Source organism: Vipera ursinii, assembly GCF_947247035.1.
Source record: "Vipera ursinii genome assembly, chromosome: 1".
NCBI lineage: Eukaryota > Metazoa > Chordata > Lepidosauria > Squamata > Viperidae > Vipera > Vipera ursinii.
The window spans coordinates 141098887-141116451 of record NC_139512.1 but is presented as its reverse complement, the minus strand read 5'-3'; the positions used below and the strand labels follow the sequence as shown (position 1 = coordinate 141116451).

General features: G+C 38.1%; 1 protein-coding gene across 1 annotated transcript in view; it reads left to right on the top strand.

Moving 5' to 3' along the window:
* Positions 1 to 17565, top strand: part of GTDC1 (glycosyltransferase like domain containing 1) — a 269028-nt gene that overhangs the window by 202608 nt on the left and 48855 nt on the right. The window contains exon 5 of the mRNA XM_083348753.1: positions 3532 to 3840. Coding sequence (XP_083204879.1) covers positions 3532 to 3840 — 309 coding nt within the window. The remainder of the gene's footprint in view (positions 1 to 3531; positions 3841 to 17565) is intronic.

The window sequence follows — 17565 nt, the reverse complement described above, 5'->3', positions numbered from 1 at the left end:
ATGGGGGGAGGAAGTGGGATTGTGACAAGTTTCATTGCTGACTTACACAGCTTTATTTGAAAATCAGATAAATTTCTAGGTATATTTGTACATGAGCCCTGATTAATGTTTATCTACTTGTCTACAAGCGAACAGCTGAGGTAAATGAGCACTAATGACTCCCTGGTTCAACCCGGAGCTACATAGATTCCCTTCTATTGGATGTTTCTATTTTTCAATAAAAACCTCTAGGCTTCTCCCATGTCAGTGGAAATCTCCGGAACAGTTTCAGTTCTGACCTTCAAATTAATGAAGCTAATATCACCACCAAAACTCACTTTTTAACCACCTTAGGTTATTTGACCAGTACAATCTGTACAGGCAGTCCTCAACTTACGACCATTTGTTTAGCGACTGTTCAAAGTTACAGCGTGACTTACCACTGTTTTTCTGTAAACAAACAAGTGTAAATAACTGTTTACACTTACGGCTGTTGCAACAACCCCATGGTCACGTGATCGAAATTCGGTCACTTGGCATCTGGCATGAATTTATGACAGTTGCAGTGTTCCTGGGGCACGTGATAACCTTTTGTGATCTTCTGTGATCTTTTGTGATCTTCTGACAAGCAAAGGCAATGGGGAAGCTAAGTTCACTTAACAAGCCTGTTACTAACTTAATAATTGCATTGGGTCACTTAAGAACTGTGGCAAAAAAAGTCATATAATGGGACAAAGTTCACTTATCAACTGTCTTACTTAGTAATGGAAATTTTGGGCTCAATTGTGGGGTCGCAAGTCGAGGTCTTATCTGTAGTGTTATATTGTTCTTCACACTTTCTATGGGATAACTCTGCATCAATCGGTAACATTTTGAAGCCAGCAGCACCTTTGCTGTTTTTTGAAAGCATGTACAAAATGGCTGATAGGTGGGATCAAACCTATTCATAACAGTGGCTGCCATCTTGAGCCTGGTAGCCCAGAGTGATCCTTTTTTCCCCCCTACCCTGTCCCTTTGCCTGAGTTTTTTTCCCTCTTCCTGCCTGCTTTTGACACTTTTCTAGGCATACCTCCAAACAAAGAACAGAACTAAAATTACTCCCCATTTCTACTTTCTAAGAATGCTTACAGGGTTGATGTGATGCTTAGAAGCATCATAAATAAAGATGGCCCTGTCATCTGGTGGTTTGCTGTGCAGCCGGCCTGTTTAGAATCTTTCCATTAGATTTGTCAGAACTCCCTATGGGTAGTAGAGGAATGAGTCTATGTATTTAGAGCTAACAGGCTGCCTATCTGGTTGCAGGTTTGTTTCTGGGTTCAATTCAAGGTCCTTTAAAACCCTTCATTGCTTGGGACCAGGCTTTCTGAGGGACTTCCTCACCCCTCATTAGCCCTGGCAGAGAAGGCATGCTTTGGGTACCATCAGCTAAGGATCTGCATTTGATGGGCCCCAGGAGACATAAGACTTTATAAAACATCCTTCCCTTCCCAAAATTAAATTATCTCCATCCCTTTTGACGTTTTGACGTTTCAGAAGACCCTCAAGAACTAGCCATGTCATTAGGCTCCCAGGGAACCAGAGATTTGCTTAGATGGCCCCATTGTTGAAGTAATCATTTTTAATCCTCTTTTCACCTAGGAGTTTCTCTATTTGTTTTTTCATATTGTTTATTTCTTAATGTAATTTTTAATATTTTGTTAATATCTGATTTTTATCCAACTGTGCGCTCTCCAGAGTCACTTTTGAAGAGATGGGAAGCTATACAAATTAAATAAATAAATAAATAAATAAATAAATAAATATGCAATTTCTTGTGATATGTTGAAGCTATGACGAAAGCACAGAAGTAGTAACCAGGTAATAGATTGTTATATTGTTTCTGTAATGTTGACCATAGAGATTATAGTGTGTATAAATTATGGTTGACTTATTTTGTGTCCAGGGAATATGAAAGATGCAGAGATTATGTTGCCTAGCGAAAGCACAACCATCTAATCCCACTTGCAGTTAAATACCTTCCAAGAATATTTCTTTGGTATTTTTGTGAGTCTCTGCATCCATGCTTTTATATTTTAATATCTCCAGTATTACCAAGAGGTATGCAGAACTACTGGGTGCCAAACACTGCCAAATTAAAGTGAATAATACTTATTTCTAAACTCTATCATGAAATAAATCTTGTTCTAAATATCATTCAGTGAAATGACATTCCAAAATAGCTTCTTAAAAAACTGTCAAGGTGATTAATATTATGTGTGCAATGCAAGTAGATAGCAGACTCCTTGTTGCACAGTGGAAAAGATATTTTCTAGTTGCTTTCATTGAGATATTGGTAACATCTTATCTAATAACTGAAAATTCTAGTATGACAGAATGGATTTATGAGGACTAATATCTTGGAAAATATCATGAGGTATGGCACTGCATAACTGGGTGTAAGAACCAGGGTAAAGAAGTAAAAGATTGCACCCAAACTTTGCAACTCAAAATCAGTAAAGAAGTAGCTATGCTGGTTGGTTTTTGGGAGGAGGGGTGTTGGCAAAAAAACACTACAACAACAGAAATCCAAGAATTTTATGGCAGCTTTCTTTTCACGTACGTGTTCTTGAATCACAAGCCGCTTTGGAAACCGTTCCCTAGAGAGGAACGTTTTCTATTTAGATATTTGCAACTGGAGGAAAAATAAAAGCATTTTAGTCATAGGAAAGAAACACAAGTACATTATTTCCCTGGTGGTTGTTTAAAAGAGACTTAAAAGATATTCCATACAGTATGCTTTAATACAAAAGACCCCGCATTTAATTTCTGGGATTTTCTTTTTAAAAGGAGGTTAAGCAGCCAGGTTGATTGCTGCTGGGCTAGGGAGAGTGTCTGAGTGGCCTGTGAGATGTTGGGGAGCCTAGGGGATTACTGCTGTTTGGAGTAGGGTCTGTCCGTGGCCTGCATGAGTGAGATGAGCCGGGGTGGTGGTGGCTGCTGCCGGGGGTGGGAGTGTGCCAGCAACTTTCAAGATGACTTGTGATCTTCCCTGCCGGCTTCCTTATTGACTTTGCTTGGGGAAAGTTGGGAGGGAAGTCCACAAAGAGTGGTTGTGTGACTGCACGACAATATAGCCTTATTAAAGTATGAACCAGTTGCCAAGCACTCAGATTGTGATCAGGTGACTGCAGGGGTGTATCTGTGTTTGATGGCCAGAACTATGAGGACTGATTATAAGTCTCCTTTTTCAGCACCCTTATATCTTCAAAAAAAATAATCGCTGAACACATGGTCAGTAAGCAAGAACTATCTGTAATGAGTATTATTAGTTGCTGTGTTCCTGAAATGATATAACGGTTCAAAACTAACCTTGTTGTGAAGATAGATTTTGGTGGGTCCGTCCATTTTTGCCTGCAATATTAGCCTTCTAACAAAACAGTTGCATTTGGATGCATAAACCTATATAATATTGGGGTTGTGTAAAAAAACACCAGTGTATTCAAATGTTTTGAGCTGTCTTTAAAATGGATGGCTTTTGCAAGAAGGATAATTTTACTTATTTATTTGTAACAGGTTTATGCTCAAAAACACACTGTCCCACACTGCAGAAGCCCTGGATGCTAAAGGAATTGGAGATACATCTTTGCTTTTTGAGATGCCTTTTCAAGAACAGAAGTGTGAAACTGCAAATATCATCAATATCAACAATTTAGACCAAACACCTGGACACCAAAAAGTAGAGTCTGGATTTTGTTGCTCCTGGCCAGAGAAACAGCATCTTTGTCAAGGAGAAGAGAGTGAACGTGCCACTCCTCTTGATCACAGTGTGGGCAGCTTGAAACATCAGCAGAGGCCTTTGCACATTGTTTGGCCTCACAGATGGTGAGTGTAACGTTCTCACTGAAATATTACGTCTAATAGAATTCGAATTTGGAAACGGTGCTATTTTGGTCTGGTGATAAAGATTTTAGAATTTTGTTTTATTTTCTTTTAATATTCATACTAATAGAAGAGAATATCCATAGGTCAGGGCTGAACTGTGGAGCCCTTGGTCTCTCCGAGATGGATTGTTTGCTTGCAGGCATTTCTTTATCCGACTAGGAAAGATCATCAGTGCTACTGAGTGTGGGGTTTATTCCCTGTTATTTAGCTTTCCTTACCAGTATTAGTGGGGATTTGTTTCTCTCCTTTGTAGTTCCTTGAGTAAGGTATGGTTTTGTGCTTGTTTTTCTGGAGTTAATCATTGCTTATCTAGACTCATAGATGGTCTCTTTTGTATGATGTGTAAATTACATTTACACATCATACAAAAGAGACCATAAAAAAACTAAGAAGGAAACAAAAAGAACACATCCTCTTCAGCAACCAACAGCTATAAAAAGGTAAAGGTAAAGGTTCCCCCGCACGTATGTGCTAGTCGTTTCCGACTCTAGGGGGCGGTGCTCATCTCCGTTTCAAAGCCGAAGAGCCAGCGCTTGTCCGAGGACGTCTCCGTGGTCATGTGGCCGGCATGACTAGACGCCAAAGGCGCACGGAACGCTGTTACCTTCCCACCGTAGCGGTCCCTATTTTCCTACTTGCATTTTTACGTGCTTTCGAACTGCTAGGTTGGCAGAAGCTGGGATGAGTAACAGGCGCTCACTCTGTTACGCGGCACTCGGGATTCGACCCGCCAACAGCTATAGGAGCAGACAAACAAATCAAATCAGACAATCAATCGAATAATCAATAGCCTGATCAAGGAACTACAAGGAGAAAACCATACCCCCACCAACACTAGCAAGCTACTCTATTTAACAGAAAGCAAACCCCACACACCATAGCACTGATGACATTATCTAGATGGTAATAAAATGTCTGCAAACAACCAAGCTCAGAGAGCACCAAGGTCTCCAGAATTCAGTAGTTGGTTAGAGAGCGAAGTTTGAAAATCACTGTTGTTTAAAAAAATAAAAAAAACAGAGGGAAGGAACTGAGCATCCATATGTGGACAAGAAACATGGGATGACACTAAAAATATGAAAACTGCTGAAAATCCTACTTGAAAGCAGCTCTGTCCACTAATAATGTTTAATATGCAGTGCTATTTAAAAAAAAACTTAATTATCCTAATGTGACTGACTAGGTGTTAATATTCAAGACCATACTATGCTATTTGCATCTTTGGTTTAAAATCTATCTTTCTTGCAATTTCTTCTTTTTTTTTTTTAGAAATCAGCATATGCTTATATGTAGGCTTAGAGGGAATGGAATAGGCTCTAAGAAAGCTGCTGCTTTTCAAGCTGTTGACCTGATCGCCAAATCTTTTCTAAACTGAAGTAAATCTACCCTCCCACGTAATCACTACAAATATATAAACTTTAGCTTGACTCCTATCATAAATTAGGATTTAATGAGGTAAAATGTCCCGATAATCTTCCGGTATTGGGCACAAACATTTTAATCTAGTATTTTTTTTTCCCCCTCACAGTTCGCTTAATCTGCATGTGGCCTGATTAGAGTTCACTTCATCCACAGATTATACTGTGTTTATTTTTGAGATGCTGGGTCGATCAGTAGGTCAGATTTTTCTGAGAGCAATGGTTTGCAGGTGAAGCCATAAGAGCACCACACCGACCAGGCAAATCGCCTTTGTGGAGGATTTGACTTCCAACACATTAAAACTCCAGAAGCTCTCCCAGATGATCTGCAGCATCTGGTACCTAAAGGGATTTTCATTTTTGACTCCAAATGTCTGAACATAACAATTTAGGGATTGGAAGTCGATGTGGATTTGTTTAATCAACTTCACACTTCTCACATGATGTTTCTCGGGGAGCTACATTTATTTTTAGTCAAATTTAATTGCCATCAGCTCAAAAAAAAATTGCTGTGTTCTCATAGGCTGTTTTACAACGTGGTATGCTTGTGACATGTATTGATTGTCATTCCATTAGTGATTGGGAACTTGAAGTTCATAAATCTAATACCAGGGGCTGCTAGTTGGTTGAATTTTTTCTTGTGACAAACAGCTATATTAAGATACATGCTGAAACTTTTATAGATTGTGAGGTTTTCTTTAAAATACAGATCTTTTGGGGGGGATTGTTTTCCCCCCCCAGGTATTATTAAAAATAAATAAATTGCAGGGTAAGTGAAAAGGAAAACATACCCCCTAATTACTATGCCTATTGCATAAAGGAGCACAAAGCTAAATTAATGAAATGAGCAATATTCAGTGAAATAATTCCTTCTCTTTCTGTGTATTTTTAGGTCCTTGTTTTGTTTTAATTTAATTTTGTTGCCTAAAGTTAGTTGCTTAAAGAGATGCAGGCGTCTGTTTGCGTGCATCCTTATTGTTTGAGCTAAATTATTTTTAATTTGGAGAAGAGGAGAAGCCACATCAGCAAGATCAAATGCCAAAATATAAAAGTAACACATTCACCCTTACGGGTAATATAGTAGAACATTGGAAACTTGGAGCTTGCCAGACACACAGCTAACATTAGGGCTAATTTTGAAAATCTAGCGTGCAGTCAATTTTACTGATGCCTGGGGACATACAAGGTAGAAGCTGACAAGAGAACTAATTTTGTTTGGGTTATTTACTGCTATGCATCATCCAGGGTTCCCGCCTGACACACGGCTATATGAAGGGGAATATTATCACATACTAAAAATTTATGTTGACATTCGATATTTGTTCAATATGTCAGCAGTATTACTTTCATAATCAAAAGAGTGAGGAGAAAAGAGAGGGGGGAAAGGCACTTTATGCTCATATAGATATATCTTTTTAATAACCGTCTATAAGGTTAATATAGTTTACCTTTGAGAGTATACAATGAAAACAAGCAGGGTGAGCCGGGAAAATGACAGAAAGCATCAACCGGGGCTGTTTGTTTGCCATTACCTAAGCGAGCCATGTCAGCTCTCTGGCCCGCGTCTGATAGCTATTTGTTGTACAGAGAGCACAGCATAAAAAAAGGGAGAGAAAAAAATCAAACTCTTAATACTATTGTGTGCCCATAACCATCTGTCACTGCTAGCCTGGAGATGAGAGGAAGATTACGAGGAATAAACACTGAGCGGCTGAGCATTGGTAAAGCCTTCAGGCAAAAAACTCTTGTGGGGACATCAAAGACATTCTAATTCCGAGGCAGTCAAGGATTACAGTGTGTAACCTGTGCTGACAACAGATAAATGACTGGCAATATTGTGCCAGAGCTGTTGGGTCCTGCGTGGAGTCCTGATGGTGATGGTGATGATGATGATGTTATCTTGCGGAATGGACTCTGCTGGGATAATTTTATGATAAAACACTTTTTTTTTCAAATGCCACTGGGTCTAGGCAGACATTGACTAGCTACGGGGGTAGCAATCAGTTTCCTCAAAATTTACTGTTCTAAGCCCATTAGAGTTCCAGCGCAGCCAGGCTTTGCGATGAAAATCCAAAACGCCAGTATTTCCATGTCAGAAAAGAAGCATGTATGCAAATGGTTGGAGGGCTTCGATTCTCAGCATTTAGTGTTGGGATATTCCAGCAAAATGATTTATGTAAATATGCTCATAAAAATGCAATTACCCCTTCCCTCCCTCCCTCCCTCCCTCTCTCTCTCTCTCTCTCTTTAAAAATGATAAATATGAAATAGTAAATTAAATTTTTTTTAGTTCAAGCCATTAGTCATGAGAAAATAATGCCAGTGGAGAACCTGCATCGCACAGGTAAATACAATAGGCTATGCTATTGGAATGAGATGCACACACACACACACACACACACACATCATTCACCGCATTAGCAGCTAACAATTTTCTGCGCCTTATCCAGGCATTAGCAGATTGAAATATTCCCTTCTGAGGCCCTGGAATGATCTCATTAAACAAACACCAGGTTTTGGTAATTGATGTAATAAGGAGGATATGGAGGAGGTGGGTAAAAGTATTGTCAAAGTATGCTGCTACTCTTTCAAGATTCTAGACTTTCTCACTGCAGCCATTTCTCTGCACAAGAATACCAGTATGAGTTGAAAACTGAAAAGCGAGTAATATATAGAATATATAGAATAGTGAATATATATATATATATTCAGTATTCTGAGCTTTCAACTCACCTATGTCTTTTCTCTCTTACAATAAAACAATACCTCATTGTGATGTTCCGCACCAGAATCTCCAAATGTTTCTCGCCTTATTTTGTTGGAAATGAATGGCCTGATCCTTTGGCCTCTTGTGCCAGCAAGAGTCTGTGGAGAATCAAAAGCTTTTTTTCATCTGCCAGAGCAACGCTGTGACTTGTGGCTTTGCTTCACTGTTGAGACCAAGCCAAGCCAGCCCAAGCTATTTTGGCTGCTTGAGGTGAAGAACAAGACATTGCTTCCCCATTCCACATGCAGATGTCATTTAGGCTGCAACTGAATTGTGCTTCAACATTTGCATCCAGGCAATATTTGTAGTTGCATCTTGGTACAGAGATGTAATTCAGGCTGCAAAATAACCAGAACTTTCCTTCAGTTTTGCACCATTCTCCATCCTTTAGCTTTTACTACATAAAAGAGCTACCCTCATTCAATGCTACATCACTTAGTAGGTCTTAGCCAAAGGCAAGCTGAAGTACAACAGTAGTTAGCTGTGATACAACATCAGCTAGGTTTCTGACTATACAATTGAATATAACAGATTCCTTCCTGCTCCTGTTGCAGTTACTCAAACAGAGACCCACTTTCAGAATTCGCAGATGTATGCCTTGGGAATTCTAGGAGTTGTAAGTCCTCTTGATCTATGATCCAATTTCAGTTATGCTTATGCAACGCTAATACCTTGACATGCCAACCCTTACGCTATTGGTAAAAGGAATGAATGAATCTGTCAATTCCAGTTTCTTTTTATTTCTCCAGTTGAAATTTATGTTGTCATGATTCTGCATAACTTTGACAATGTGTTAAAGAGAGGCTTGCACAAAAATTCATAGGTATTTTTCCTGATCTATACATAGTCAGAGCCATGTTTGCAAGCAATTTTCACAAATGTATTACATTTTTATTATTTTCATATTTCATATGCATTTGTATTTATTCATTTTACACTGCACTGCAAAATGCAGTGAAATGCAAATCTTTAAATTGAATTTCAGTTCAGCTATTGATTTGTATCTGGAGAATTAGGATGCATTAATTTCTCCATATGATTTCTTAAAAAAATTTTTTAAAATCCTTCAAGTTTACATTCTGTATTATAGGGTGATATTTTCTTTCTGAAAACAAAGTTTGGTATACAACGTACTATACATTGCAGCTGATCACATGGGTGGTAAAATGTTACAAAATAAATAATAGACTGTATATAGTTATCGTGTGTGTTTGTGTATGTATACATAACTTTCTTCTGTTTAAAAAATATTATTAGAACAAGAACCCCAAATCTGTTTACGCAGTTTTATAGATGGCATCTAAGGATGAAAGTTAATGAATTCTTCAAGACTACCAAAAATCTCATAAGTAACTCAAGGCAGACATTTTTCTTGTATCAGAATCTAAGTCTTTTACTCTTGGATGTCAGTAATACTTTACGCATACATGTTCACATAACTCAGGAAAAAAGCTGTACTTTTATTTTTAACAATTGTCAAGAAACAGAACTTGACAATAGTACATTGAGACTTATATAGATATCGTGTGGGCATGAAAGGGAGGCAGGTTAAATCACAGTAGAGAAATATGTGTATGATGATGAAATATATAGAACTTTGTCCTATTAGAGCAATATTCCAACATCATAAATTAATTGAAATTAGGATTACGGGCAAAAACTTAATATGTTTATAGAAAAGAGTCAAATGAAAGTACAGGCTTCCTAGGTAACAGAGTAAAGGATAATAAACAATATCTTAACTTACTTGAGATAATGATTTTCTTTTTCTCAGATCATGTTAGAAAATTTTTAAGATGTCACAAGCAAGTTGAAGTGCAGTGCATTATAGAGAAGTCTTTTTGGTATTTTGTTGCTAGGATTAAGTTTGACACATATATCCAAATAGTTTTTAGACAATCCTGTTTGAAAAGATAAACTACTAAACAATCATCTTCTTTCACCATCTTATTCAAATCCCAAATCTTTGTATTTAATTTGCAGGGTGTGATTTGCCAAAATAAAAAAAAGACTTCCATAATGGTAGATGAAAAGTCAGAATTAATCTATTCACTTTTGTAGTTATTACAATCTGGTCTGGTACACTGATAGGTAGCTATGTGGATAATTGGTAATAAAAACTTCATACTGATATAACAGTGTTAAGCACAATTTTCTTCTTTTAAATGGGAACTTTAAAAATAAAAGGGTGGAAGATGCTTAATTGTATATTTGCCTGGATTTTTCCCCCTACCTCTAGATAATATTTTAAAAACAGGAATGTGTTTATAGGAGACGTTTTCTTTGAACAGTATGTTCAGAAGATTAAGAATTATTTTGCTTCCCTTTTAGTCTCTAGTCTGGCATATCCCATATTATTGGCAAGGAGGGAGCTGAGAACTCAACATTACCAAAATGAAAACTAGTTGGGTCCTTGATAATTACTATATGGTACTATTCATAGTATTTCTCTATTTGATTTTATAATGGAAAGTCTTAATAAGAAAATGGAAACTATAGTTTGATAAAACTGGAGTTATGGAGACAAATAGGGCTTTACAAATCTGGATGTTTTAACAGAACAATTGAGTTGGCAGGAATTACAGAGAAAAAAGAAAAACAAGAAATCTAAGAAGAAACCAGCATGATTGCAGAAAGGTCTCTCTGATAAACTGAAAGACAAAAAGGACAAGTACAAAAAACAGAAAGAGGGACATATAACTAAGGCAGAATATCAGATGATAGCCCGAATCTACAGAGATGAACTCAAGAAAGCAAAGGCTCAGAATGAACAAAGACTTGTAACAAAAGTCAAAAATAATTTTTAAAAAAGTTTCTTTCAGCATATAAATAACAAGAAAAAAGTCAAGGAAACAGTAGGTCCACTTAAGAGGACCTTGACGAATATAAATCACTGGGACCTGATGGATTACATCTGAGAATTCTGAAGAAACTGGCAGATGTTATCTCAGAACCATTGTATCATATCTTTCAAAAATCCTGGAGCACTGGGAAATTTCTGATGTGGTTGGAAAGAGCTGATGTGGTTGCCATCTTCAAAAAAAAAAAAGGGGGGGGGAAACAGACTCAGGAAACTACAGACCAATCAGCCTAACATCAATACCTGAGAAGATACTGGAAAAGATAATCAAGATACAGATCTGCAAACATTTAGAAACAAATAAAGTTATAACTAAAAGCCAGCATGGGTTTGTTAAAATAGATCGTACCAAACCAATCTCTCACAAAGTGACTAAATTAGTAGATCACTGAAATGCTGTGGACATAATATACTTAGACTTCAGCAAGGCATGAGACAAAGTACCCTATTTCCCCGAAAATAAGACCCATCTACAAAATAAGCTCTAGCATGACTTCTTCAGGATGCTCGTAATATAAGCCCCACCCCCAAAATAAGCCCCAGTTAAGATCGTCAGCCAGACGGATGCATTTAGTACCGTATTTCCCCCAAAATAAGACCTAATGAGAAAATAAGCCTTAATGCATTTCGGGGAAACATGGTAGACCACAACCTACATCTTGGTAAGCTTGAAAAATGTGAGATAGACAACATCACCACCAGATTTGTAACTGGCTGACAAATCGTACTCGATGTCCTTAATGGTACCTCATCTACATGGGGGGAAGTAAGCAGTGGGGTACCACAAGGTTCCGTCTTTGGCCCAGTACTCTTCAGTATCTTCATAAATGACTTAGATGAGGGAATAGGCAAAATCTGGCTCAAAAACAGTAACTGTGAGAGGGACCTTGGAGTCCTAGTGGACGATTGCTTAAATATGAGCCAGCAGTGTGTGGCAGCAGCCAAAAAAGCTAATATAATTCTTAGTTGTATAAACAGAGAAATAGAATCAAAATCATGTGAAGTATTAGTACCACTTTATAAAGCCTGAGTAAGGCCTCACCTGCAAAATATCCAGTTTTGGTCATCACATTACAAAAAAAGATGGCGAGACTTTGGGAAATGTGAAAAGAAGAGCAACTAAGATGATTAAAGGCCTGGAGACTTAAACATATGAAGAACGGTTGCAAGATTTGGGTTCAGCTAGTCTAGAGAAAAGAAGGCTTAGGGGGGACATGATAGCAGTGTTCCAGTATTTGAGAGGTTGCCACAAAGAGGAGGGGGTCAGCTTATCTTCCAAAGCACCAGAAGGCAGGACAAGAAACAATGGATGGAAACTAAACAAGGAGAGAAACAACCTGGACTTAAGGAGAAACTTGTCAACAGTGAGGACAATTAACCAGTGGAACAGTTTGCTGTCAGAAGTTGTGGCTGGTTCACCACTGGAAATTTTTAAGAATAAATTAGACAGTCACTTGTCTGAAGTAGTATAGGGTCTCTGCTTGAGCAGGAGGTTGTACTAGAAGACCTCCAAGATCCCTTCCAGCTCTATTTTGATTCTGGGATGGCTGCTGCCTGGATCCAATTATCTTTCCTTGATTATGTGAATTAAGGAAAATTTAGTGGATGATGGTGGAAGAGACAGAAAGAGAGATGGCTGGAAAGGGCTGGTCAGCACTGATATATTTATCATAGAAGCACAAAAACAGCCACTAACCACCAGATCCATAGATGCAGAAGTCTACCACACTAAACAGGGTCCAAGGTGCAGACTTTGCAGGGAGGCCTCAATGAGAGCCCAACACATAGTGTCAGGGTGTAAGATGGAGTCAGAAACAACAGACGTTGAATTGCATAACCAAGTAATTGGCACTGTGTACAGGAACATATGCACAGCATATGGATTAGAGCCTTCCAAGTCCAGATGGGAGATTCCACAGAAGATCTGGAAAATAATAAGGCTAAGATCTTGTGGCACTTCCAGATCCAGATGGACAGGCAGATATTGGCCAATCAACCAGACACTATGGTAGTAGTAGACCAGACAATAGATGCAGTGATGCCAAGTGAAATCAAAATCGGGAAGGAGTATGAGAAAATAGAGAAGTACCAGGGGCTGAAGGAGGAACTAGAGAGGATGTGGAAAGTAAAGGCCAAAATAATCCCAGTGGTCGTAGGAATATTCGGGACTTTGATTCCTACACTGGGAGAAATGGGTCTGATAGATCCGGGAAGAACATCAGAGCTCTTTGCTCAGAAGAGTGCAGTGCTAGGAACAGCTAAGTTACTGTGCAAAACCTGAAACTCCGAAGACTCTGGTAGAGGACCAAAGATTAAAGAAGACACATACCACCCTTATGGACGAGTCTGTTATTTTATTTTAGTATACTTGTTTATTTATAGTGAAAGCTAGAGGCCACATCAAAGTTTTCCATATTAGTTTCCATTGGTACATTGTTTCTTTCATTTCATCTCTGTTCATACTGCATCTACTGCAAAGAAATGAACGTATATTCTCATATAAAGAATGTATACACCTTCTATCATATCCCATTTGCATAAGGCATGGAGGGATTGTCTATTGCTGCTTTGAAAACACATCCATTTTTAAAAAAAGTCTAAAGCCATTGCAATTCTGGCTTTATTTATGTTTTCAAAGGAGAAGTACCAATAAACAAATACCAATTTCTTTTCTTCTGATTCATCCTAATTTTTCTTTCTGATCTTAATCACCTCTACCGCATCATGCCTTTTCCACAGCGCTTCAGGCAGTCCTTCACCATTCTGCTCCTCAGACATAGGGTGGAAGTGGTTACTAATGTGATAAGAAGTGACATTATTGCCTCTAGTGAAAGTTTTAACTTTTAATTTCAATCACTTGTGTCCTTTGGCAATTATCACCACTTGGCTTTTCCAGTAATAAATACTTTTTTTGTGTGTGCTATTCTACTTTTGTGTAAATGGGAATGAGGAATCTGCATGCTATATTCACTCTTTTACCACCAAAGATATTATCTTTAGTTCGAATGTAGGAAAGAATAAATTACCTGATTCCTTTGATCTGTCCTTCACTTAATGTGGTACTCTACACTGGTCTTAAATCTTTGTAAAGGATGTGAGAAGTAGGCATTTCTTTCATTGTCTATTGGCCTTAGTTTGCTCATAGTTGCGGAACTGTTCCTGCTGTTCCTTCACAGAAAGAAGATTTTATAATTCAAGTTGTATGTTATGAAAGGATGTTTTTAAAGAACTGGATCGGTTTGGGTGATTGCGACAACCGGGTTAGTGTAGGAAGACTTTAGATGCAATATCCCAAAGATGGTTTTTTCATGAGGCAACTGGATTTTCTTGTTTTTCTTTGCAGATGTTTTGCTTCTCATAGAAGAAGCTTCCTCAGTTCTAACTGGATGGTGGGAAATGAAAGGATTCATATTCCTTGCAGACAGCTGTTCATTTGCATTCTTCTACCTGGAGGCTAACCTGTGTCTTCAGGGTCACCTGAGTAGTGCAAATGGGTGTGGAGCCTTCTTGGAACTGTTGAAAGGACTGTGTGGTAGACTGGAGATAGATTATGTTGTATCCCCCCCCCTTCTGTTGAGAGAGGGCTATTCAGTCTTGACATAGATGGCCTGTGAGGACAGAGGACAGAGATGACCTCTGCTTTGAAAGAGGGGTCAAAAAGGCCATTATGTCAAAATTGAACAGCTCTCTCTCAAGGGGGGGGGGATACGACATAATCTATCTCCAGGCTACAACACAGTCCTTTCAACAGTTTCAAGAAGACTCCACACCTATTTGCATTACTCAGGTGATCCTGAAGACACAGGTAAGCCGCCAGGTAGCTTTAACGACTCACTAAAAGAATGCAAATGAACAGCTGTCTGCAAGGAATATAAATCCTTTCATTCCCCACTATCCAGTCAGAGCTGAGGAAGCTTCTTCTATGAGAAGCGAAATGTCCTCAAAGAAAAATAAGAAAGTCCAGTTGAAAAAACATCTTTGGAATAACTATGACCTGGATGACTGAGAATCTCCATAGACAGTTAGATGCAATAGTTGCCTTGCACAGGAAGATGTTCTCTTCTAATCTTTCAGTTGTCAAGTACAAAATACCAGGCCCACATGGGAAGATCCAATTAAACTGATTTATTGCTAATCATGCCTATGCACAAGAATCTTCTCAACTAACAGTTAGCACCTGTTTGGATTTTGATAAGGATCAACAGAATTCAAGAGGGGTTGGACTTAGTTCACTTGTGGCCACATAGGGATTCTAGGCTGATCCCTCTTTTAATTCCACCTCCCGGTTCTGCATTCCTTCTACATCAGCTCTCTTATTAATATTACAGATTTTGACCTAGTTTAGAATTGTTCAATTATCATTTTGCAGCAGTTGTATATGAACTTTCTTGGACTGCCAATGTTGTTCGGTTTCAGATCAGATGGCACAGCAGTTCCTCAGGCTTCTTTATATGTACTGGATTATAATTCCCATTATCCCAACCTTTAGGATGGGTTGGAGAGGCTACTGCTTTATGTTAGTAGAATAGTAAGTATGATTACTATTTAGTGTGTCTGGAACATCACATCTGAAGTGCTGCACCATTTCCTAATCTGTTCTTATTTGAAGAAAGTGAGGATCTTTAACACTGCATTCCTTCACTTCCCCTGACCACTGTAAAAAATATATTTCCCTCTTTTTACAGTGTCTTTTCTCATTAATGTAGATATATTCCTGGGATGAGAAATGATGTTTCTTCTAATTATGGTTACATATAGTTAATTTCCTTTTTAAAAGCTTGGTGTGAAAGACAGTTACTTTTATAAAGCTTAGGGGGAAAAAAGTGATATAGCTGATGTTCCTGTTGCCGTAGCAACAGATTTATTTATTAGGTCTGAAATAACATGAGTTAATATACCACATACCTGCTGATCTGCAAACTCTCCTTATTTCAGCTTCAGTTGACAATTAAGTCCTGGACAGCTACAGCCAGGGGTTAATGTTACTCATTAGGAGAACTAGGTCATTACTGGGAAATCAAGGCACTTACAGTAGCATGAACAAAATACAAAATTCAACACCTCCATGAGTGAAGGGTTTTTATGTTAATTAACCTTATTTTCCTTGCATGGAAAAAATATTTCATATGTGCATATGACGGAGGATCAATTAATTGAAAAGTAAGCGTTTGCTGCTTCCCTTCCCCTCCTGGTTGTCTTCATTTACTTTGGAAGAGTTTCATTATTTTCAGGAAAATTCTTATGTCTATATGATGAGTAAAAGAGGATATTAAAATTAAGAAGGGAATCATCATAGAAATCAGCTTTACCACAAGGGAACGAGAAAATAAAAGCCATGGAAATGAAAATAAATAAGCTTTGCTAATACCTCACCTAAGGAACAGCATATAAGCTCAACAGAGCTTGGAGATGTTCAGGGGTATCATTCTGATTCTGTCTGTTAAGCAGTTACGTATTTATATGAGCTTCAGAAACTCTAAATTTGAATACCTAAATATATGTGTGGGATGGTAACTATCTTGTTCTCAGAAAAATTTTCAAAAAGTTTAGCAATATAATACATTTTTATTGTGTATAGTTTTAGGAGATATTGCATATACTGTATATGCCATATGTGTCATGGTTCTGACAGATGGAACTCTTCAAAAGAACTTCGAGGCATTGTTTACCTTAAAGGATCTTTTATTCGAGTAGCATAATATCGGCACCACATAATCAAAGCCAAAAACTGAATTCCCCTCCCCTGGGCACATAGTATCAAAGCACAATTCCCTCCTCCAATTAACAGTCATAAATCACATTCCCCAATTAGCTTGAAGCGCAGGCTTCCTCTCCAGCCCGCCAATTCTCTATCAGCTCTGGGCTCAATAACCTTGATTCTCACGCTACGTTTAGTGTTGTTATGTCTAGCTGGACTCTCATTCACATCCCCCCCTCCCAGCATCATCTAACTCTAAAAGCGAAAGGAAAAAGATGGCTACATTTCCATCTGTTGTCAATGCAAAAACATCCGATGTTAGCAGCGTTGACAATATGTTTTATTCAGTTATCTGGCAAGGAATTCTAACTTGCAAGTGGCAAAGTGAAACTCTGTAATGTTTACTTTCCAGCATTTTTTGTTCTGATACAGAATAATTATATTCTTTAAATTTCAAAATTTTCTGCTCAAACACTTCGGGTGTTTTCACATCATATTTTCTGAAGTCTAAATATATTATTATTATGTTTCTAGATTCCCTTTACTTTGTACAAGTCAAAGCAGTATACATAATTCCCCCATTACCTATTTTCCACACAACAACCACCCTGTGTGAACTGGCCCAAAATCAGGCAGCTTTCACACCCAAGGAAGGAATAGAGTTCATTATTTCCAGGTTTCTAGTCCCCACCCCTATTACTGTTTTTTTTCTTATTTCTGCATAAAATATTCAGAATTCTAGAAAAAAACTTCTTTACTTCTGTAACAATTCAAAAAACAGATCCTAATTATTTTCTCTCTCTTCAGATATGGGTTGCTTCCTAAGGGTTTATATTGCAGGATCAATGATGAATCTGATTATACTCAGTTTCTTCTTGAATATCTTCCTTCCTTCCTTCCTTCCTTCCTTCCTTCCTTCCTT